Consider the following 25076-nt stretch of genomic DNA (forward strand, 5'->3'; position numbering starts at 1 on the left):
AAGAACAAGGCAGTGAAAAGCCCAGCTCCCTTCCCTTGGCTAAGCTTATATCAGGATCCATACTTCTAATGGCCAGGATAGCTATGCAGACGCACTGTCTCATGAAGCAGTAGCCAAATGCTGCAGAATGCTGCAGAAGTTCTTGCCTGTAGCCCCTGGGGTTGTTCTACTTCTCCACGCATGTGCAGCTACGCATGGCTTCATAGCTTACCATTCTCTTCATCCTTTGGTTATTGTGCTAATAAGCATGACCGATGTACATACGTCTGCTTTTAAGTCTTTAGGGTGATTTCCTAGTTGTCTTTAACTGTCAGTTTGACATGCCTAGGGTCACCTTCCTGGGAAGGGGGTGTGTTGCCACCCAGAGTGGGATGAGACCCTCACATCTTTTAACTGTTACAATAATCTCCCACGAATATCCCCAAAGGATAATTTGATCTGGGCAATTGAGACTCCCTTCTCAGATGACCCTAGGCATGGATGGAGCATGACCTGGAGGTGTAGACCAAATTAGCCCTTCCCTCCCCTAAGTAAGAAGCAGCAGAAGCAGGGTCTAGTGGAAGTCACTTGGTCACTGGGTGGCCTTTGTAAAGGACTAAGTAATCCTTTTATGTCCTCTCTGGGTGTTTCTCTGACACTTTCAGTCATTATCTGCTGTCCCGTAAGAACTAAACCAATTTAGTCACAACGCTGCCTTTGAACCCCTGGAACTGTGAGCTAAATCAACCTTTCCCCTTTCTGTTTACTTGCTGCTTGGATTTCACGATACTCACATGAAGCTAGCTGGCACGTCCATTCCCCCTTACTCCCAGCTGGGAAAGCCCTTATTCCTAGGAGTGGTCTCTCTACAGTGTACGGGGACCGCAGCTCAGTGCTGACAAAGCACTTTGAAACCCTCTCATGCCTATGAGTTCTCTGGCTTTTCTGTCATATAACTTCTGCTCTTGTTTGGCGATTGCACTGAGCCCAACTGGTATATCTCGAACATGACTGGCTTAAACGTTGGTATACTTAGTCACGTCTACACAGACTTTGTGTCTCTGGTTTTTGTTTGTTTTTATGTTTCCAGTGTTTAGTGGACATTTTCAAAGGTTCTAGTTAAGGTACAGATATCTTTAGAAAGTTGACCTGCCTACCAAGACAAGCCATTGCTGAGTGGCCATTCGGGCACTGCCGTCTGCCAGAGTCATTGCAGAATATCTGCTTCTGCTCTGGATTGCAATCTAGCGCTCAACACAACATACATTAGACTCTCTCCGGCTCCTCTCTCTCCATTTACCGCCAGTAGATCTTGGTGAGAACACAGTTCTGTCAAAGCCTTCTAGTGATAAAACAGTTGTCAATGTGAGCTGTTTTAGAGCCAACGATGGCTCAAGATTAGCACATATATTGGATAGAACGCTATTCCAGGAAAGCCATGGATGAGGGAGATCAGATAGCTGGAAGGTGTACGGATAGTGCTGTCCTTCCCCTCTCCTTCCCACTGCAACTGAACACTCTATGCACGTAATGTAACCTTTAATGGCATGGAGAACATGTCCCGGGCTTCTGGAACATACACTCAAACCTTGGCTTCACTGGGTTTTTTTTGGTCTGATTTCCCCACTCACCCATTCTCTCCAGGCAACCCAATATGTGACCTGTCTTATCCTCTCACAAGCCAAGTCCCCAAAAGATAGTCTCCTTAATTGCAAAAGTTGATAACACAATCACCACACACACACACACACACAGACAGACACACACACTCCACAGGGGGCACTCATTAGAGGCCCGTTACCCATTGTTCATCAATCATACAAGTGAGTCACAAGCCAAAGGCCAGGGATGTTAAATCCTTCTGTGAAGCACGCTAACCAAAGCTCCAGAGTGAATGCTTGACTTCCACATGACAACATTCAGCCTGATGATCGATAACATGGCCTTCATAAGATTGTAGTCTTGTCTTCTCACTAGCCTCTCAAATCTATCTCTGTGGACATCTTCAAGAAAGACAGCACCAAGTGCTGCCAGATGCTGCTCCAGCAAATAAGACTGGTCAGACACAATCTGTAACTCATACATTGTGCTGCGAGTCATCGCCTCCTCTCCGTGGTCTCCTAAGATCAGAATGACTCATTGGTCACGAATGTAAACAGGAAGAGATCAAGGCTGAGAGGTTAGGTCATCATAGCATCACAGGAGGAGTAGAAAGCAAGGCTGGGAAAGTCCAGATCCAGTGTTCATGATCATGAAGGAGTTAGTTCACACTCAACTCTTAATTGCTACAGGACATGAGTAAACACTCAAGGAAAACAGCCACAGGGCTATGAACATAGCTTAATTGAAAAATTCCCTGACTTTCAAGCATTAAGACCAGATAAAATGGTGCAGGCTTCTAATGCAAGGCTGGGGAGACAGGTGAGCACCTATAACCTGTCCAGACACACTAGATAATTGGTTAGCCCCAGATCCCACAGATTCTGCCTCAGAACATAAGGTGCTTGGCTCCTCAAGAATGACACAAGAGGTTGACTCCTGCCCCCACTCACACACTTGTGTGCACACCTGTGCACTGAGTGCACATGCATACCTTCACATACACCCACACATACTGATCACTATTAGAAGCCCACTTTGACTGGGTTTCTCGCTCTGGTGACAGGGAGCCACCATGCCTCTGTGTTCCATGTGGCACGTTCCTCTCTCTAATCTGTGTACCCGTGCTTCCTAAATCCTCCTTTTAAACATGCAAAATGAGTCTGGATTGTTGGAGTTTTTCTACTTGACTACTATAAATTACCTTGATTATTTCACTTCCTATTTTTGGTTGTATTTGTGCATATATCTCATCTGAATACATGTTTTTATTCAGGTATGTCTACAATTCTTTAAAAATTATTCTTTTCTTAGTATTTGCATATTTTAGTTACCTCCCTGTGAAATACATGGACACCGTTTCAAGATTCCAGCTCATTCAGTGAGTGCTTGTGGAAATTCTGATCACCACACATTGTTTTCAGAAGTGTTTGGCCCTTGATCTAAATATGCTAAGGCCAAAACAGCAGTTGAGATCAGGTGTGATGATATGCCTAATCTCAAAACTCAAGAGTCAGAGGCAGGACGATCGCCACAAACCAGAAGAGATCCTGCTTTACCTAGTAATTTCCAGGCTACGTCGTAACACTCTATCTCAAAAATAAATAAATAAGTAAAAAAAAAAAAGCACAAGCAAAATTCTAAAAGTAGTTGGATAGGACTAACTTAAAGGATAAAAGACAAAACAGGTGTGTTTCAAATGATTCTTGACTGCTTCGTTTGGCAGATGAGCTTATTCTGTCAAAATATAAAAATCCAGGTTCCTAATCACATCAATAAAGGGACTTTTTACTTTGTAATTTTGTTTATCCACTTACAGAATCTGACATCAAAATATCAAACTTAAGTGACTATTAGCACTCAATTTCTTATTCCAGTGTTGTAGAGATAGCACACTCCCAGAGAGGTTTATTAATTTCCTCCAAATTTGGCTAATTAGTGCCAAACTGAACTGAGAACCCATACTGCCCAGACCTCAGCCTCAACCCGCATCTCCCTGTACTTCATGTTCTCTCTTTGTGAGTCTGGAAATTTTGATGAGAAAATCATGTTCTGTCCCTTGAGATATACAGTGTATTTATTTTGTAACAATTTAAAAAAACAGCTAGTTTCAGTCCTTATTCTATCATATACCTCAGGTTATACCGTAATCCCTTCATCAACCTTGCTTCAACCCTCATCTACTCTTTCTCTGTGACCTCGTCAGCTGCAAAATGAAGCCATGGAAGATTGGAAATATATACTTGGCATCTCTGAGGAGAATAAAAGGTAAAATCCTGGCATTCCTTCAAGATGCAGTCGTGTAAGGGGAAGATTATGAGCTAACTGTCAGAAGCCAATGGGGAACGTGAATTGAGATTTATTCTTTGAAGGCCTAACTGTTCTCTTATGGTGCTCTCAGAAATCAGGAGTGTTTTATGAGTGAGCACAGCCTGAGACGGGCTTTGAATGATCTCACCGCGTTTTAAACAGACTGATACTCTTCAGTGTTCACTCCTGTCCTGCGGCGATCAAGACGCTTTTGAGAAGAAAAGATTTTTCTCCTTGTCAAATGGCAGCTATTGTGGAAGGGATTTCTGTCGGTGCAGTTGTGCCGAGAGCTGTACATTGCATGCTAAGTTTGGGGGTTGGAAAAGTACAAGTAGTCGCGCATGCGTCAATTTCATACCATAAAATTTACGTCGCCGGCAAAGGCAAACCCTCTGTGATGCTCTCACCCCCGGGCGTTTGCGATTTTAATATGTCATAACATACTATATCTGAAGATTTTTTTCAATGGAAGATAACAGTGCGGCTATTCCATTAGGTAATGAGCATGGCTGTAACTCCTGAACAGGTGAGGTTCTATTTAAATGCTAATTACCATCTTTTCAAAGCGTTTGGAATGCAGCTAAGTGTGGACACCCAGATAAAACCCCTTGTCTTTTAAAGGAAGGATAATAACATGGGCAAAACTCACTGGCTTTTGTAGGCATAAGCCTGAGAAAATCCTCAATAAAAGGTCCTTATAGGAATGTAGCCAAAAAGAGGTCTTGCTAGTAGGTCGAATAGGGAACAAATGTATTGTATGCATTGAAGAAAGATTCCCCATCACACACATTAACACTTCTTGTTTCAAGATAATGAATTCTGCCAGTTCATTTACTTATGAAATGTCCCTTACTATCTATCTAGTATGTACTATTTCCCTAAAGGAAAATAATGTCGATAAAAATCAATCCCTTCCCTCTAGAAACTAGAAGGTAGCTACGGTAGTTGGAGTGAGGGATGCCCCACATAGGCTTGCGTGTTGGAACGTTTGTTCCCCAGTTGACCACTATTTGGAAAGGTTTGGAACTTTCAGGTTGTGGAGCCTTGCTGGGGTCAGGGAGGATTTGAAGATTTATGGCTTTGCCTCCAGTCAGTTCAGGCTCTCAACTTCCTCTCTGTAGCTGAGATGTGATCTCTTAGTTTCTGGTTCTAGATACCTGCTGCCACTTCTCTTCCAGTGATACAGAACTATAAACAAAAAATATACTTTCTTCTTTAAGTTACTTCTGGTCATGATGTTTTATCTCAGCTACAGAAAAGTAATAATACAGTATGTAAAGAACAGAGGCGAGTAATTATTCAAAGGAAAGAATGTGAAAGTCTTAAGGGATAACAATAAAATAAGGAAGTAGGCATTAAAGAAAAAATGGAGATGACTTGGTAAATCATCTTCATTGTCAACTTAACATCAACATGGAAACACTTATGGGGGTGTTTCTGGGACAACAGGAAAGTCTCATCCTGAAAATGGCTGACACCAACTCCTGCAGTGGAATCTTGAACTAGATAAATAGGAGAAAGCGAATCAGATTAATAGGAAAAGAAATCATCATTCATCTCGCTCTACTTCCTGATGCAGGCACAATGTGACTGGTTGCCTCACATGTCTGCCAGTATGTCTTCCCTGCATGAGGGCTGCATGCCTTACATCTGAGTCCAAATCAACCCGTTCTTCCTTAATGTGTTTCTAGGCACTTGGTAGCAGCAGTGAGAAAAGCCACAATACAGAAGGTAGACTTGAATCTGACCTTGAAGGATGGGTAGAGTTTATTCACACGGAGACATAAATAAAGGGGAGGCACAGTACAGAAGATGGGCTGGGTAACTTGAAATGTTGTTTTCCCTTCTTGACCCAAGCTTCTAACAGCATTGTTGTGGATTGACAGCAGCTGTCTATGAGTTCCAGACAGCTGGTAAACCCTGTATCTGCATCCTTTCTCTTTTCAAGTTTCTATCTGAAAAAAAAAATAGTTTTAAAAAATTTAAATATGTGCTGTCTTTAAGAAAGAAATAAACAAAAACAGAAAACACACTGTCTGGACTCTCCCTCCTCCCACAGATCATCTCATTCCTTGAGTCTCTGTTGTGTCCAGCAATTGAGGCTTCCACCTTGTTTGTCCATTTAAATGGCTTTTTGTAAAGTGGTATCTTGACTTTCACTCAAATCTCAGTTGCTCATCTTTGGCACAGGTTTTGCTTCTGAGTTCTAGTCTTCCCCATCCCATTACCGAGTTGTTGTTTTTGCTCTTATGTTGTAGGTCATTGTCACTGTGACCAATGCCCAAACAGAACAGCTTATAAAGAATGTGCTTTGGCCACAGCTTTAGAATGACACGAGTCCATCATGGAGGGGAAGACATGGTGGCAATACTTCTGCCCATCAAAGAAGAAACATGACAAGAGACTTCTCATGTCATGGCAGTGTAGGCAGTAATGAGTGTCAGAGATGACCTTAACAGGCCTTACTTTATTGACCTAATTTTGTCAGAAAGGCCCCCCTTCCTAGATGCTATGCACTCACAAAATGGAATTACCAGTTGAAGACTCATGACTCTTCCATAAAGGTGACCAAATTTAGGAAATCCAAAAACTACTCATCCTGGATAGAAGACATTGCATGCTGGTGTAATGAGAGTGTCATTGAGTTAGCAACAGCCCGATGTATTATTCTTTAAAAGCTTTTAAATGCTTTCAAAGTCTTCAGGATAAAATCTTTGAGGTAGAATAAAATAAAAAGTTAAAAAAAAAATCTGTAAGAAAAGACACAACAAGCTCGATGCACGTATCAAAGAGACAACAGTTTCCACATCCTTGTCCAACATTCCAGGGGGGCATTCTGTTTGTTTCACATTGCATCCAGTCCAGTTCTCATTCTGCTTAAAACAGCACCTTTCCCCTCAGTTCTGAAAGGGGTAGTGCAAGCAGGCATGAAGAGATGTCTCCTCGTACACTCCCGTTCTGTGCACCCTTGAAGGCTCCCTGATTCCACAATCTTAGTTGGCCATTCTAGGTCATGAGTCAAGGTTCCCAGGAGAATAAGGCACCATGCATGAATGAGCCTTGGCTCTGATGTGGACTCAGAGGTGGAGAATAAAAGGCAAGGTCCCAGGCAGGCACTCAGTGTCCCGATTTTATTTAGGGAGTATCGCTCAATCTTATTCCTCCTTGGTGGCAATTTAATTCAGAGTTCTCAGTGCTGACATGAATCTTCAATAAGTTATTAAGAGATATTGAATTCCACGAGTGTTTTCAGGAGGAGCTTATCATAGCACAGTATACATTAGCTATCTTTATTTGAATGTTAAATGTTATGAATCTGGCAATTTTTCAAAGCAAAGAACATTGCTCATAGTGTTACAATGTAAACAGAGATGTAAGTTTCATGGCTTGAGTTAATCCTTCACTGAAATAAGGTCTAGTACTGAGGACTTGCCTTGCAGCCTGTCATGGTTTTTACAGAAAACGCTATCCAAAGGCTCACGTGTTTGAACACTTTATCCCCAGCTGGTGCCAATATCTGGGGAAGTTTGAAGCCTTAGAATGTGGATCCTAGCTAGAGGAAGCAGGCGGGTTTCCGTAAAGCTTGTAGTCCGGCTTTATTTTACTTCCTGTTGATTCTCTTATTCCTGAGTGGTGACATGATGAGACCCAGTTACCGCACAACCTTGTTAACACAGCTGCCAAGTTACTGCGGCCACCATTTCTTCTTCGCCCTTATGGGCTGTTTCTCATAAATCCATGTAAGTCAGCGCCAAGTCTCCCTTTCTTACATTGCCTTTGCCAGCTCTCTGGTCACAGGCACAGGAAGGTTGAAATGCGCAGTCCTGCCCCACAAACAATCTTCTGCATCCTACTCTTTTCTTTTCTTTTATGTATTTTGCGACAAGGTTTCCATGTGTACCTTTGGAACTCGATCTTTAGACCAGGATGGCCTCAAACTCACAAAGATCTGCCAGCTCTTCCTCCCAAATGCTGGGATAAAATGGTGTGCTCCAGCAATGTCTGGCCTTCCTCTATACTTATAGGCACTTCAGCAAACCACTAGGCTCATGGTAAAATATAAAATAAGAGAAATGGGTTAATTTAAGAGGTAAGAGCGATCTAGAAACATGCCTGAGCCATCAGTTAAACAGTGTTGTAATTTACATACTTTTTATGTGATTATTCATGTCTGGGCAGCTGGGAAACCGAGCGCAGTCTCTGTTTACAGAAGTATGTCACTGGGGCTGGGCTTTAAGGCTGATTTCAAAAAGCCCATTCCATCTTAAGCATCTAATTGTAGAATGAAAGGCAGGAATTAATAATGAGGGTTCTGAATGATTCCTGAGTTAGTGTTGACTTTCCTTTCTTGGCCATCATGTCTTATTTGACATTTGCTTTGCCTGGAAGACAGGCAGGACCTGGTAGAGTCTTCCAATAGGTTCTGCAGCCACCTATAGCCTGCCAAGCTCCCAGAGCCCTCAGCATCAACACACAGCATATGTCACATCCCCAAGGAAGGGACATCGCAAGCAGCCTCATGGCCCTTAGAATTCTGGACCATGTTGCAAAACAACTTCCAAAAGCTTCAGTGGGCACTTGCAAGGACAGGTGAACTCTGAGACACTCCCACATACGTGTCATTTGCATAGGTGGCTGCAAAAAGGGTCAGAGACAAAATGCAGACACTTAGAGGTTGGCAGTGTGTCTTTCATCACTTTCTTTAGAAGAAATTATTTGACTTCAAATCAACATGCCACCTTAACAGGCTGAAACATAGTCTGTGCAGCTCAAGAGATAGACGATCTTATAGATGACCTTATAGTCAATCTTATAGACAACCTGAATTCAGTTCTTAGTACCCATGTCTGGTGACTCAGAACCATTCATAATTCAAGCTTGGGGGGGACCCCACACCCTCTTCTGACTGCTGCAATCAACTCTCTTCACAAACACATATGCACACAAATAATTAAAAGTAAAAATAGATATTTAAAAATAATTTCGCTTTTTCTTTTAAGAGTGTATTACATCTGTTTAGTTCGTGTGTGTGTGTGTGTGTGTGTGTGTGTGTGTGTGTTCGCATGCCATAGCACACATGTGGATATCGAGGATATGTAAGTCTTGGGTGTGAACTAGTAACCATGTCTTTACCTGCTGAGTCATCTATCTCATCAGCTCCGCTTGTTTTTTATATCTTGAATAGACTTTACTTCTATGCATAGTGAACTAGTTATGTATTTGCTTCTAAGTGGAAGGGCAAGTAGTAGAACTTTCTTAAGGCTGTGACATTTAAGGGCTCTATCACCTGCTGTGCCCTACAGCATTGTAAGCATAGGCGATGAAGGCAGCCTGCAAAAGAAGAGGACCAGACCTTCATCAGCCCCGAGTCCCGAAGGTTTAATCAGTTAAACCTTTAAGTAGTTAAAAATGGCTGATTACCGCTCTTGAGGTGCATCTAGCCACAGGTGGAGAGCGGAATGAAGGTGCAGCAGCCGTGTTACCTAGAGCTTCAGAATCCTCAGGGTATGAGTAACGTCTTCTTCAGTCCTGGCAATAACCTGACAAAATGGCTCTCACACATAAGAGAAATTGAGATAATGCACTGGGAAATGAGCAGTTTGAGGTAAAATGCTTCTTAAAATATTTATTAATAGAACTGGACCACAGCTGAAATCCTGGTTTTCTGAGTCCTCTTCCCTTTCTAGTACACAGCAGCCTGCTGAGTGCCATAATTTAAACCAGAAAGAATAGTGACTTCACAGTGAGATCCTGGAAGACAGCACAAGGCGTTAAAGCCCATTACTAAGGGCAATAATGCGGACATTGATGGGTGAGCTGGCAGGAATAAGGACATAGGATGGACCCAGAGGGGAATGTGCTGGACACTCAGAGTCACACCGTAGCCTTCACCCCCGGCACTCTGACATGGCAGCCTTCTCAGCCCTTCACAAGTTCAGCATTCTAAAGTCTCGGAAATGGGCAGTGACCTGGAAGTCAGAAAGAAAGCAAGAGCCGTTGTCCTAAAGGAGCCAAGCTCTCTTCCCAATGGAGCCAATAAAATCCCTTGTTAAGAATCAAGAAAGACCTGTTTGAGCTGGAAATGGTCGCACAGCCCGAATCCTGTGGAGGTAGTGCGCCATCTAGTGTTTAGAACCCTAAAGTGCAGGCACACCTGCTGGAAGACCCAATCTTTTTCTTTCTTTTTTCCTCTTTTTTTCACTTATTATTTTTTTAAAGAAAACAAACTATATTTTTTTGTTTTACATACCAATCCCAGTTCTCACTCCCTCTCCTCCTCCCATCCCCTCTACTTAGCCTCCCCCACCCTACCTCCCAACCACTCCTCAGAGAAGGTAAGGCACATTGCTTTGGGGAAGGTTCAAGGACCTCCCTACCATATCTTGGCTAAGCAAGGTCTCCATCCAAAAAGTCAGTACGAGCAGTAGGGATAAATCCTGGTGCCACTGCCAGTGGTCCCACAGTCTGCCCAGCCATACAAATGTCACCCACATTCAGAGGGACTAATTTGGTCCTATGCTGTTTCCTTCCCTGTCCGGCTGGAGTTGGGGAGCTCCCATTAGCTCAGGTAGATTGTTTCAGTGGGTGAACCCATCATGGTCTTGACCTCTTTGCTCATATTCTCACTCCTCCCACTCTTCAGCTGGACTTTGGGAGCTCAGTCCAGTGCTCCACTGATGGTCTCTGCCTCTGTCTCCATCAGTAGCTGGATGAAGATTCTATGGTGATATTTAAGATATTCATCAAAGACTCAGTCTCTTAAGATGATTTCAACCTAAGGTTGTTTATTCTCTGCTCACTGTAGAAGGCTGGTTGAAGCAATCGCCTTCTGAGTGCAAGGTTAGGAATGAGTCCTTTTCCATCACCAATCCTTGAAGACTCACTCACTGTCTGCTTTGCCATCTTTAGTCTGTCTATGTGGAACCAACTACTTCATTTTACAACTATGGTGTTCATTTTTATTACTTATCTCCTCATTGAGGAAACACTATGCCAACAGGCTTTGTCTGTTTAAGTTTTGTTCTCAGGGATCATTTAATTTAATCTTTACCTAAAACTCACCGTATGAAAGGAGAGGAATTTGAAAATTGATACATTAATTTCCCCCAAAATCTGCTAAAAAATAATAAATGGAAACAAATAAATAAACAGAACTGGCATTTGAGCCCAAGCTATCCAAGTCTGGACCCAGACCCATTCAGCACTCCACAACACTGTAACCGGACTGCAGGTGCCAGGGCCAGGGCATCCCGGCCCATCAGCACTGGGTCATAGTCTATCATTCTCTGCTGTATTTGCAATGGGGTCTCTTGTTAAACCTGGAGCAAACCCTCAGAGGTAATCCTGTTTCTGTTTCCCACAGCACTTGGGGACACTGGCATTCCCACGGGCACATGCCAGGCTTTGGTTGTGGGCGAAGGGATCCACACTCAGGTCCTGAGGCTCACACTGCAAGCACACTGAGCCTCTGAATCCACTCTCCAGTTCCACCTGTTCCATTCTCTCAGTTTTTCTAAACACGATTGCCGTGGTTTATCATTTCGTGTCTCAACTTAGCTCCTCCGCTCATATCCCGCAAGTTCCCTCCAGCGCCATGACCTCCACCTCTCTTTCCCCTCCACTCCCTTCTTTGACTTCCCCCTATTTGATCCCTATTTATTTTTATTCTCTCTAATCCAGACTTTTCTCTTAGGCTCCACATCTAATGCTTCCTGCTGTAACTCTTTTATTTGTAATTCTCACCATGTTAACATCATCTATGCCTCCACTAAGTCAGTGTTTAAAGAAAACGTTCCCGAGTTAATACAGCAGATCCGGTATAGTTTCTAATTCAATTCAACTTTTCAAGAAAAAAAAAATCCTGCATGGACCTGTGGGAACGTGTGTGAAAAAGCAAATGAATTCAGAAGAAGGCAACTCAATGAGAATTATGATTGGGAATCTGACCCCCTTACCAAGCGTGTGGCCTTAGGGAAGGCACGTTCAGCTTTCAGCATCAATTCTGCAGCTGTCCCGAGATATACTAACACTACCGTGTAAGATGACCATGGAGCTTCTGGAGACTGACTCAGCAGGAAGAGCCCTGCCCTTGCAGAGGACCTGTGTGCCTGGCGCCAACATAGTGGCTCACAATCACTAGTAACTCCACTGCCAAGAGATCCAGTGCCCTGTTCTGGCCTCCGGGCTTCCGCACTCGTGTGATACATAAAGACCATGCCTCCTTCTGAGTGGGAAAGGTCTGCAAAGTGCTGTTTCCTACTAATAAATTCTAAATCACCTGTGAAAGGGGATAGTTACCCTCTGTTGAATTGGAAAAGGCACGGAAAACACAAGAGATAGATGATAATATGTTCTAGAAACATATTTTGTAGGACATGGGAACACTTCATGAGGAGTTAAAGAAGAGGGCGAAACAAGGATTGTTCTGTGTGTTGATTTTGTGACTTGAATAAAGCTGATGTTAGGCGACAAGAGACCAGGAGTCAGCTTCAGCCAAGAGGAACTACTTAACAGTGTTCCATAATACGAACACCAAAACACCTGGAGACAGCTCCAACAGTTTACCAGAAGGATTTGAGGAGACTGTCGGGGATGGAGCAACTGTCATGGGGTGAAAAGAGCAGATCATGAAAGATGTCAATGCAGCAAACTCTGCAGTACTGCTGGAGAAAAAGGAGATGATTCTGTCACTGGGAAAAGGTAACAAAGACTTTCTGCTGGTCACATCCTAAATGCCTCTTGAGCTGCTGGAAACTGCCTAATCCTTGACCAAGGAACAAGCAAGCGGTGGTGGCACGCACCTTTCATCCCAGCATTCTGCATTCCGCCCTGGAGGTAGAGGAAGATGGAGCTCTTAGCTCAGGCCATCCTGTTCTACAGAATGAGTTCCGGGGCAGCAAGGGCTACACAGACAAACCCTGTCTTGAAAAACCGAAACCAAAGTAAAAAATAAAAATATAAAAGGTACAGAGTGGCTTACAAATGTTTTTAATAACCCGGGGAAATAGGCTATACTGTAAGTCCTACATTGTCTTTCCTATGGTACCTACAACAACACAATGATATGAAAAGAGAGCGTGTAGTAATTGCTGAACCTAAGAGTGAACGCAGAGGCACATATTCAGTTCAGACCCATTGGTGGGAATTGTGTTTCTTGAAGTGGCTTTAAAAAGCAGGCTGTCCCTAAGCTGGCTCCTAAGACAGGGCTAGGAGTTATCTGGTCAAGAAAGACATGGGAGTCTGGCTAATACTGGCCGGTAGGTGGTTACAGAGAGGGGGTCGAAAGCGTTGGACTCAGTCTTTATCTTTACTATAAAGGTGAATTGTTTGGAAAGCTGTCTTTTGCACACTATCCAACCACAGACTGAAGTCAAATAAGTGTCCTTCAAATACTTGTTGGAGAAATGTTGACCACAGAGAAACCATACCCACAAGACTGAAGAAGGGAGGTTAACGTTGTCAATCCGACATGGTTGACTCACAAACGTAAATACTTACAAAAAATATAAAACAACAATCTTGTAAGAACAAATTTCAGAATTCCATTCTAAAGAGTTTACGGATAGACACCCAAGCATGTAACCACCACGTGAAACTTCCCTGGCTCTCTCTCTCTCTTTCTTACCTGTATTCCTCCAGTATCAGGAAGACATTCTGAGGCAGGAATGGTAGAACATGTCTTTAATCCCAGCGCTTGAGAAGTTTAGGCAGGAGGATCAGGATTTATGTTCGTTCTCATTTAAATAGTAAATCTGAGGTCAGCCTGACCTAAATAATATCATATCTCACCACCCCTGGACAAGAAATTTAAAATAATTTAAAATTATTACCTGACTCATAATTCTAGTTTCGGGGGCTCCTATAATCTTACCGATCATAAATGACATGATCTGAGAACCAGGAAGAGAATCAAGCAGGCTTATGAAAAAGAGGAGTATTCATTTAGAGGGAAAATGGAAGTGGCTCTAACTTGGAGGGAGCAGCATATGCAGAGGAAAGAAGACAGGAAGAAGGAACCTGAGTTATTCAGAGGACAGTCACACACTCCAGCCCTCAGCCACCACAGCCCTTAGCTTACATCCCTGTGACTAATACCCCTGCCTCAGGAACAGACTGCCTAGTGTCTGCAAAGAAATCCACAGTGCATTTTCCTGACAGCCACAGAGACACTGAGTGGCTCAGTGAGTCTTTAAAGCATACACTTGTCCACTCTCTCTGAATTCTCAAAGTGCCCTTGATGGAAATCCGGTGAGACTAAGTACATTTTTAACCTGTGTTCCTGTAGAAACGAGAGCATTAAGCTTCCCTGTGTTTGCTGGGCAGGGATGAAGGTACCATGGGGAAAGCATCCAGGTCAAATACTCCAGTAGGCTAACAGTTTTCTCTCCCAAATCCTAATCCTTGTTCCTAAAGAGCTGCATACAAATTCCCCTGAAGCCAAAACTTCTTAAAACCACTTACTTGTGGAGGCTGCGGAGAAGTGGGAGGACACTCCTTGAAGGTGAATCTGTTTAAGAGCAAGGCCTCTGCTGGCCAGCGATAGTGCAGTCTCACCTGCGTGAGAGTTTGCCCAAGCCCAGGGCTGCTTCACTCAAGCACAGGAAACTGAATTTGCTGGTAAAGCCCCGCTGCTTCCCAAATGCTAATTCTATGAACTGCTTTCGTCTGCTTAAGGTATGCGTGATGCTGTTATAATATGGTCACCCAGAGTCCCAGGGGTGGGCTTCTTTTCTCTGCTGATACAAAGAATATGCAGGCAGGAGAATTCTACATTCATTCAGGTTTTATTGAAGTCAAAAAAGCACACAGAGTCAGAGGGAAGGAATCAGGGCCAAGAATCTGAATTGTCTGGTGGAGCCCAAACTTTCGTGTGTTTAGGGGAAAATTGGCTTCCTTTTTCCCTCAAAATTGGCCAACTGGGGCTAGAGAGAATGTCAAATAGTCCAGACAGAGAAGGAGATGTTGGTTCGTTCCTAGCCAGACAGTAGTCTACCTCCTATGGGAGGTTTGAAAGTTCTCCCACCCCCAATACTTCCCTCTGGCAGAAGGAATAGCAGAAAGCTGGCTATTTCAATGTTGAAGAGAAAAGCACCTTGATCTACCTAAAACCTCTTTCCATGTCTGCCTGCCTTCTGGGATCCATCTCCCTCCACTCTCTCTGGTACAGAGACTTGTAACCAGAGAGCCCGGAAAGTACCACAGCGACTGAGTATGGAGAATGTTTGTTAGACTCATTGGGCTCATGGGTTTTTGTTTGTTTGTTAGTTTGTTTTGTTTTGTTTTTCTGTATAACCCAGGACTACCTGACTAGGGAACTGTGCCTCCTACAGTGGGTTGGACCCTTGTGGAACAATTACTAATCAAGACATCCTCTCAGTTAAGACCAGATCAATAAACCCCCTCAAATGAGATTCCATGTAGAGGTGTCTCTCGTCTATGCCAAGCAGTCAGTGAAAGCTAAGAAGGACAGCTTCCACTTCCTGGATAGCTTTTGCAGCACATGTCACATGACTGTCCAAGTCACACTCCTGCTGCCGTGACCTTGACATTTCCTACCAGCGAGTGTTGTTCTAGAACACCTAGGCTTCCTCTCAAACTTGGACTTGAACTTCTCTGAAAAAGTTGATGTCTTTCACGTTTCTCCAACTATGAGTTCAGAAAGGAGATGAGGAAACCATGTTCAGGTCAAAGTGGGTTTTTTTTTTAATTATTTCGGAATACTAACTTTCTTTTAGTAATCAGACTAGCTAACCTTTCATTTTACATAAATTGATACCATTGATTATTTGCCATTTTCTTCATTCTTTAAATTTTTGACCTATGGACTTTGCACAAAAAGATTCTTGCATTGGCTGCTCATGCCTTCCAAATTTAGGTTTCCTAGACCCCTACCTGAGATCAGAAGTCCCTGTTCATCCATGGTCCCAGTGCGCTGAAGTATGCTGGATATAAAGAAAATGCAGACAAGGCAATGTCTCCTATCACCCCTCCTCCCTGTCTTCATTTCAGAGAAACCTTGTGTGAGAAACTCTCAGCTGTCATTTGTGGAATTCCCTAACAGTTCCTTCAGAATTCAAGAATGTTACCCTTTATGCCTTTGTTCCTAATAGTCCCCATAAGACTAATCTCTGTTAAAATGGCCAAGAAATAGCATTTGTTCAAAGCTTGGAATAATCATTTGCTGACTGCAGGGTACTTACTCACAGACTTCCCTCAACCGGGTCACATGTGGGTCCTTAGATTATCTCAGTTAGAAGGGTCTCCCACTTGGATTTCATGGTCTGAGCAAATGTTGAGTGAAGAGGATGTGTTTTTTTACATTACCCTCAATAAGCAGGTTGAAGTATGATACAGATCTCATAATCTATATCTTCAATCCCACTGGCATTGGGACAAATCCAGGGGCTTTGGAGTAAGCTTTCAAATATACTCCTACCTACCGACAGAAGTTTGTTTTAGGAGGAGTCAAGGCTCTGCAATCCTTTGCATTTATTGGAGTGCTCCGTTTCCATGGTTTCCAAGAGTTGAGTGGAATTAGGCTTTTGGTGTTTAGAAGTACATGATTCTGAGCTTTGGGAAAGCTGCTTCTTTCTCACTAAGATTATGTTCGGACCTGTGTATTGTCATCCCTGATCACCTGTGGGCTGCCAGACTGTGGAAAAGCTCTTTCTGCAAACCTTTGGAAACAACAAAGTCAGTCTGTTTGAAGCCAAACTAGGTCAGTTTTACCCTTACAAAAAGTTGCAGAATGATATTCTATGTCTTTAAGGGGCAAATAGGGAAACCTAAATTCTGGTTCTCAGGAGCTTGAGAAGAACAGAGGACCCTGGTGAAATAAAATCATTGTAAGGGATTTCCACGAGCTTTACTTACCTTGCAAAAGAACAACAAAGAATTGTTTGGACACAGTAGGAATCCTTGAATATGGGGGTGCACAGTAGGAATCCTGAGGTAGTTTGTGGGTACAGTAAGAGCCTTTGGTGTATAATGGTGAGATCCAAAAAACAAACAAGGAGGGATTCAAGAAGGTAACATTGGCTTCTGAAGCAGAGCTCCAGGTTTCTCCCACGGCTGTGACCAGGTTCCTGTGAGCAGCTGGTGTCAGTGACTTTCTGTCACTGTGACTGAATGTCACCAACAAAGGCAACTGCAGGAAGAAAGAGTTGATTTGGACGTAGGATTTCAAAGTGATGATCGTAACAGTGGGGGAGGTGAGACAGAAGATGCCCGGAGCAGGAATCTGAGAGATCACATCTTCAGCCACAAAGGTGGAGCAGAAAGAGGGAACTGGAAGCGGGGTGAGGCCTGAACGCTCAGAAATACCCTTCCCAAGGCGTACTTCCTCCAGCTGGGCCATCCTGTCCCATAATCTCTCCAAAGAGCTGTCAACTGGGAAACAAGTGTTCAAGTCCCTGATACTGTAGAGGACACTTCTTATTCCAACCACTGCACAGCCCAAACCAAGGGGGCTCCAAGGGGCCCAGCCACCATTTAGCATATATGAGTACCTGTCAGGGGAGTTCCCAAGTCTACAAGTGTTTCTGTGTTACAGTGGAGATCAACCTAGGACTTCTACCACGAAGGGAATGATTTAGACATTAGCCACTGCCCAAATAGTTGAAAGGAATAAAGGACTAAAGTGTGTGTGTGTGTGTGTGTGTGTGTGTGTGTGTGTGTGTGTCACAGAGTCAGGGTGGCAAAGACAGGGACAAAGGCAATCCAAGCCACAAATTGGAGGCACACCTAGGGACAAAGGGAATCCAGATTGGAGGCACAAAGAGATTAAAATAAAGCCATAAAAGAGCAAACATGTAGCTACCAAGAACTCGTCTAGAAGACTCCAAAATAATTTTTCCAAAAGACACAAAGTTACAAAGTAAGTAGTTTTGAATAGTGTTCATATTAAAGGCTTAGTCAGTGTACCACATTACACTAGAGCCACCGGAAGAGATTCGGGATATTTGGGTCCTGTCTGAGATGATATTCAGCCTGACAGGACCCACGCTCAGTAGGGAGCAGTGTAACCGACTGTGTTGAAGGTCAAGGGGTAGGACTGCTCCGATAGAGGCCTGGACTCGGAAGAAACCCAGCCATACCCAGGCACTACAGGCAGAAGAGGTGTGGCAGGCAGGCAGGCTAGTGGCAGATCCAGGACTCCTGGCTTAGGGTGTGAATGATGGCTGTCAGGAAGATGTGTTTGTAAACTAATGACTTTCACAGTGTGATGAGATTGGAAACGAGGCCATTAGGTTTCCCCTGACTTAACCCTTGGAATGCTTCCAGGCCTGCCAGTTGCCAGTCCTTTAATCATGAGTTAATCACCTTCAGGGATGTCTCAGGAAGCTGGTCTGGGAAGCTCTGCTCTGCTACCCTGTTTACTCATCAGGGCAGTCGTCTCTCCAAATAAGGACGCGGAGAGGTTTTCTGTGGTAACCTTAAACCCGTGTTTTTCAGTAGCAACTGACACAGGCAATTACATGGCTCTGTAACTCAGGAAAAAAACTAAATTATTATTTATGCATTTTTAATGACTTTCGTAAAAGCGCTTGATGGTAGTGGAGGGAGAGGTGCAGTCACCTTGCTCCTTCCAGGATTAACCATGAACTTCAGTCCAGATCCGGGAGGAAATCAGAACTGGGAAATGGCCTAATAATCAGGCCAGTCTGATTAATAGTGACAATTAGCATTGGGCTACAGCACATAACCAACTGATTATGAATCATTTGAGCACTTTAGATAAATTTTCAATACAGGCAATTATAATGAAAGGACTCCTGATCCTCACATAATGGCTTCATTAAATTAATTCAGTTCTGAGGTTGAAGAAAATTTTCCTTTATGAAAAAGAAACCAGTGAAATTTAGCTTCTATTCATTCTTAGCAAAGAGAAAACTCTTAAAAGATCTCTCTCTCTCTCTCTCTCTCTCTCTCTCTCTCACTCACACACACACACACACAAAACACACAACCTGCAGACAGCTTACTCTTTTATGAGACTGTTTACACACGCACATTTACACACACATGCACGCACATACACACACACACACACACACACACACACACACACCTGCAGATAGTTTACTTTTTTCTGAGACTATGTTACTAACTAGAAAGTCATGAAGGTCATGGTTTCTGCTCTCTCGGCTAGTTGAATGAACTAAATCTTGCCTTGGGTTGTGTTTTATATTCTGTAAATTGTCTGCCTTGTTGAGGTTATAGAGCTTTGGGTTATAATCTATGAGGAACGGGCACTGCAAAGAGACAAATACGTCTGTTGTGCAGCAGCAGTGCGGCTGGGGAAACAAAGATGGTTTTAGGTGAGGTGACGTCGTGCTTTCGGCTGACATCAACAGCCTTGCAAGATCAGACAGTGGGGATAGCAGGAAAGACTCTCTGGGAGGGGGATGACAACATCCCACAGCCTTGCAAGATCAGACAGTGGGGATAGCAGGAAAGACTCTCTGGGAGGGGGATGACAACATCCCACAGCCTTGCAAAATCAGACAGTGGGGATAGCAGGAAAGACTCTCTGGGAGGGGGATGACAACATCCCACAGTAAAATTGGTTCAATTGGAAGTGAGACCCTGCTTCCCAGACACCCCTTGCCTAGAACATGTGAGGCTTTTTCCTGGACAAAGTGCCTTTGTATCTGAGCCTCCTCATGAGTGGTCTTCAGGGGGCAGGGAGGGGAAAATGCAGAATTCCCAGCATTGTCCCTTACTTCTAGCTTCGAATGCTGCTGATGGCTGCCAGGCTCTGACACCATTTTAGACCAGCTTCCCAAGCCTTTGTTTGTGGAAGCTGATTTCCCTTTATCTGCACACTCCTGGTAGAGCCTTGGCTTCAGCACAGCTGTGGAGAGGAGGAGGGTTTGGTCTGTGCCAACAGAGTCCTGCTGGCACAAACTTAGACGACCTCGGTTCCCTTTGACTCGTTACCTCATTATTGAAACTGAGTATTTGCTGGTCTTCCTCAGATGCTGGTTGACTTTGAAAAGTGAAATTTAACTGTTGGTTCCACCTTTTAGCAATAGAAATGTAGGACATCCGACTGGATCCTCTGATTGTCTTTTCTCACCTGCAGCAAAGATTTCAAGTGCAGGCTCCAATGTGAGGCTTGAGAACTATATTAATTGCAATAATTTGGGGCCAATAGATAAAGCATTTTGTTAGCTATCTCTTCTATCTTAACACATTTCCATTATTTTACATTTTACCACAAGGCTTGTGGTTTACTGGCAAGGTTCTTGTGCATCTGTCTCCTGCAGCACTTACATGGCATCTCTTTGACTCCGCCTACTCTCTCCTCCTCTAGCTGCTTGGAATTCTCGCCTTGCCTTATTCTGCATTGCCATAGGCCCAAAGCAGATTCTTTATTGACCAATAGTATTCACAGCATACAGAGGGGAATCACACATCATATATCCTGTCTTAGGCTCTTCCTAAAAGACAGTGTCCTCATGACAGTTTGGACCCAGTGTCAGCCTGCCTGGTTCGCAGATGAAAACTTCCCAGAACCCAACACCACATATTTGTGGACGTAGTAGCTGAGTGTTCTTCCAAGCCTCCTTCAAAGCTAATCCCCTTCTTAAGCTGTGCTATTTTCTCTGAAAATATTCATCTTGGTTTTCACGAGCAGATTATCAATTTCATGAAGATGAAATCCATAACATGTACACTTTGCATCTTCTGGAATGGCACGCTAACAGAAAGCAAGAAAATGCCATGTCTTGAAGGACAGCACATAGGCATGGCTCATAAAATACACACTTGAGAGAAGTGTGTGGACAGGACTCACAAAATACACAGTCATTGACTGCTTTCTACTTGCTGGGGACAGTTCTAACATCTGAGGTGCTAACACAATGACAAGGAAAGCCAGGTTCACACTCTGCAGCTCTCCAGTTTGCATTGATACACAGGCACTCTGAGCTTTCTACCCTTTCTGTAAGAACTAAGCAAGGTTATCTCTACTCTCTGTAAACCTCAGCATTCTCTGGGCATTGAGTATTCATTTGCAGAGAGATGAGTGGTATTCAGCAAGCACTAAATTATTCCAGGATGTGACCTTGACTCTATCGAAGTATGGCTCTTGTCTGTGGTATCAGAGTCTATCTTCAGTATTGTTATATCTGCTTATTGTAGGTTTTTTTCTTTCCTGTCAGCCAAGTCCCAAACAATGAGACAAAGACTTCTTATTCAATATGAAAGCTTGGCCAATAGCTTAGACTTGCTTCTAACTAGTTTTTATAACCTAGTCATACTTCTATTAATTTGCATCTTGTTGCATGGGCCGTGGCTGTTACCTTTCCTCCTGTACATCCTGCTTCCTGGCATCTGAGTGTACATCTGACTGGCAACTTCCTCTTCCTTCTTCCCAGCATCCTCTTTGCCAAGCTATTGGCCATTCAACTTTTCACTAATCCAGTCTGAGCAACACATCTTCACAGTGTACAGAAAGATTATCCCACAACAGCTTGTCTGTTCAGCACATATATATTGAGCATTCTTACATGCAAACCAGTGAAGATGCTAGATGTCATCAGTGAACAAGATTCAATCCTTGCCTTCCGATACCCTCCCTCTCCTATTTTAACTCACCAAGTAGACTAGAAGCCAAATTCTTCTCTGGTTATACTCAACGCTAAGGTTGGTGTTAATAATCAGGTGTTACTTTTCTCTCAACCATTCCACCACAAGTCTTGCTAGCTAGCGTAGCTATTCTTAGTAACATATATTTACATGAGAATAAATTTAAACTAATGAATTGTGACTATCCAGTGCCCTGGAGTCGTGTCTTTGGTTCTGCAGCACTGCCTCAAACCTTACACTGGAGAGTCACACAAAGGTTCCATGGTCTTTCCATGCAGTGACCTAGAATAACTTCACTTGTAAGACTTTCCAGGAAAATTTATGATGTTCAAGACAAGGCTTCAATTGCTCTTCTCACTCATAAATTAAAATTAAGAATAAAATAATTCATAGGGGCTACCCATGACTTTACTGTGGCTGGTGAACTTTGTTCAACATTTATTTAAGTTTTCTGGGTGAAAGTCTAACACCCACACTCCTTTGACAGGCCGTGGGCTGTCAGCCAATCTACTGAGCCTTGCGTCTGTGTGTGCTCTTCCCATTGGTCTGAGATTTTTTTGGTTATAATGACATTGTCCTCATCATACCTGCCAATTTGTAATTTGGGGCTAACAATAGCATCTCAGACATTCCAGCTTTGACATGCTCAACTACTCCTATACTCTGCCAACTCTTCTGAAGTTACTCTGAACACACATTAAACTTTAGCATCTATAAAATACATTATGTATAGTCTCCAAGTTCATTCACAACACAAAAGGCTCTCCAGAGTAATCTGCTAGCAAAATGGAGGGAGCATCAGGAAGCATTGCACAAATAACTGAGAATATTCCTATTCTTACTGAGTACCAAAACCAAGATAGCTACCTCCTGACTTGGAAATGCCTCCTACATGAGCCAAACATAGGCTCAGTATTAAGGTCGAACACCAAAATTGTATTTCTTGCTCAAGTATACATTAGGAAGCCATGTTGATGAGACTGTATATGCGTAGCCTCTCTGGCATGTCTAGAAGTGGCTTCATGGTTCCCTTGCTCTTAAACATCTTTCTGTCCACTCTGCTATGATCCCTAAGCCTTCAGTGTGGGTGTGTGTGTTATCATTGTATTCATTAGATTGGACACCACCTGATCACTAGTTGAGCGCTAAAGACAAGCATGGTCCTCAAGAACAATGTGCATCTCTGTGTGTTTCTCCAGGAGTCACTGCACAACCCAGATCTCTGTGCTGGGGAGGGCTGACCTCCCCTAGACTGGCCTAACTTTCACCTACCCCACAAAAGGGAGATTTTCTCAATATTGTAGGAACAACTTGACAAAACCCCAGGCATATGTACTCACCAAGTGTCATGTGATACTGATTATCTAACTTATTTACAGACATCTAATTTGTACATAGAAATGATTAACAAGTGTATCGTCCTCACGTGGTTCCCTTTTATCTTTGATGCTCTTCCTGATGTTCTAGGGTTCTGTTCTGGTTTTAGTGCCTACCCCACTTTCTAAACTGTAGTTTACCTGACATCACTGAACAGGCCTTAGACGTACTCTGCTATATTAAAATGGTATCTCAGGTCCAGGATATCTTTTCTACACTTCCTTTAAAAAATTTACATGTATTTAGTGAGAGGACCGGGGGTATGTACATACACAGGTCACAAAGCACATGCGAAGGCCAGAGGATATCGTGTAGGGCTGAATCCTATCCATCCATCACATGGATCCTATTCAGGTAACTACTCTGAACGGCACACTCAATACATACCTCACATGGAAAGCTCACTGTGCCTGAGGTACAGCCAGTTCCATATCTAGCACGTTCCATAGCGTTTCTACCCAGAGCTGCATTTTCAAACATGACTCTGTGAGCTGAGTACAGCAACTAAGATGGCCTGTTGACGAGCTTAGATGGTTCCTGTAGGGAGGAATTCTTCACAAGGTCAATAGGAGCTAGAACATGACCACATTTTGTAAATCCCTTTTCTGAACCAACCAAGAGCATCAGAGTTAGTGCCTTTCATCTTTGTGGTAAGAAAATGATGACCCGAGGGAAAATCTTGATCAAGCTCACACAAAGTCTTTTCTTTCCCAGTCACAATATTCTCCTCTACGAGGATGGTCATGCGGTGGTGGCGGATTTTGGAGGTAAGACTCCCAGAAACATACTCCTAAGCAGCAGCCTTTTCTTCATTCACACCTGTTGCCCGATAGTGTACAACAGTCTGGAAACAGACTTCACCCCCTTGGTATGTCTATTTAAGTTTCAGATTGAGCTTGCACTTTGAAGGCACTTAAGTTTTCTTCTTTGCTATCAAAGCTGAAAAGAGGGATGTAAAAATTTGGATAAGACAAAGGATTCCTTGGCCTTTAAATGTTTGCTGTGCTCTTCAACCTAGGGTTTGGGACACTTCCTTTGATGTGGACTTGTTTTCTCTTCCCTTTAGAATCAAGATTTCTGCAGTCCCTGGATGAAGACAACATGACGAAACAGCCAGGGGTCTGTGGCTTTCTTGTTCCTTGTCAAACAATTAAAATCTGTAAACTCAGTGTGAGAGGAAGGAAGGCAGGAATAGCCTTAGCCAGGAAGTGTTGTTGTCTCGGTGTCAGGATAAGGTTTAGGGTTTTATTTTCATAAGACCCCAAAATAATTATTTGAGGGGGCCACTGTTTAGAAAATGTTGTAGATCTCGGTGAACATATTCCAAATGTAACCTGTAAGCCCCGGCAGGCACTGTCATTGAATGCCACAGGTGATGAACTTGTGGAGTGGAAGTGTGAACAGGTGACCAATGCCTCAGCAGCCCCTGCTCAGGACTCATGGCTCTCCATCAGAATTATCAGGTAGCAAGTCCTGCAGATTAGCATTAATGCTTAAGCAAAACAAATTAGCGGGGATTGTCTCAGTCTGCACCACATCCTAGAAATGTATAGCAGTGTGAGCAAGGGTGTGCTGTGCTCACGTGACCAAATAGGAAGCCAGAAAAGGGGAAAGGTCAGCCTTGCTCTCACAAGAGCTAGTGGAGGAGGCACAGGAATGACAGCGATGCCTTCTAACTAGTTGTCAGGACCCCAGGTGCCTGAAATATCTTCATCCAGCTCTGCCTCCTGAGGCTTCTTTCTCTCCAGCATCAGCGTAGTACCAAGTGCATCCTTGGGCGCTAGACTCGTCCACGTCTGAACATACAACCCTTTAGATTTCACATATTCTCCCAATAAATGTGTGTAACATCCCAACCCATACCGTCTAAGATTTACAATGATCCAAACTGCGGGCTGCAGAGATGCCTCTGTGAACCAAACATGGGGGCCTGTGTTTAGATCCCCAGAAATCATGTAATAAGCCAGACTTTAATGCTTGAGAGGTAGAGACAGGAGGATCTCTGAGACTCACTGGCTCACCAGGCCAGTTTACTCAAACTGCTGAGCTCCAGTTTCAGAGAGGGGCCCATTTTCAGCGGGTAAGCGCAAGAGCACCTGAGGTAGACATGGTCATCAGCCGCTTGCTCTACACAGAGACACTAAGTCAGTTCTGGTTCACGCCCAGCAGACAGTGAACAAAGGAACAAACAAATCCGACAGTGCGTGCTAAGGAGA

General features: G+C 43.5%; 1 protein-coding gene across 2 annotated transcripts in view; it reads left to right on the forward strand.

Moving 5' to 3' along the window:
• Window positions 1-25076, forward strand: part of Tnni3k (TNNI3 interacting kinase) — a 219051-nt gene that overhangs the window by 114138 nt on the left and 79837 nt on the right. For both annotated transcript variants that reach the window (XM_075981029.1, XM_075981030.1), the window contains 2 exons: window positions 23575-23627; window positions 23927-23979. In XM_075981029.1, coding sequence (XP_075837144.1) covers window positions 23575-23627; window positions 23927-23979 — 106 coding nt within the window. The remainder of the gene's footprint in view (window positions 1-23574; window positions 23628-23926; window positions 23980-25076) is intronic.

The sequence above is a fragment of the Microtus pennsylvanicus genome, chromosome 7, assembly GCF_037038515.1.
Source record: "Microtus pennsylvanicus isolate mMicPen1 chromosome 7, mMicPen1.hap1, whole genome shotgun sequence".
In the NCBI taxonomy this organism is placed as follows: Eukaryota; Metazoa; Chordata; class Mammalia; order Rodentia; family Cricetidae; genus Microtus; species Microtus pennsylvanicus.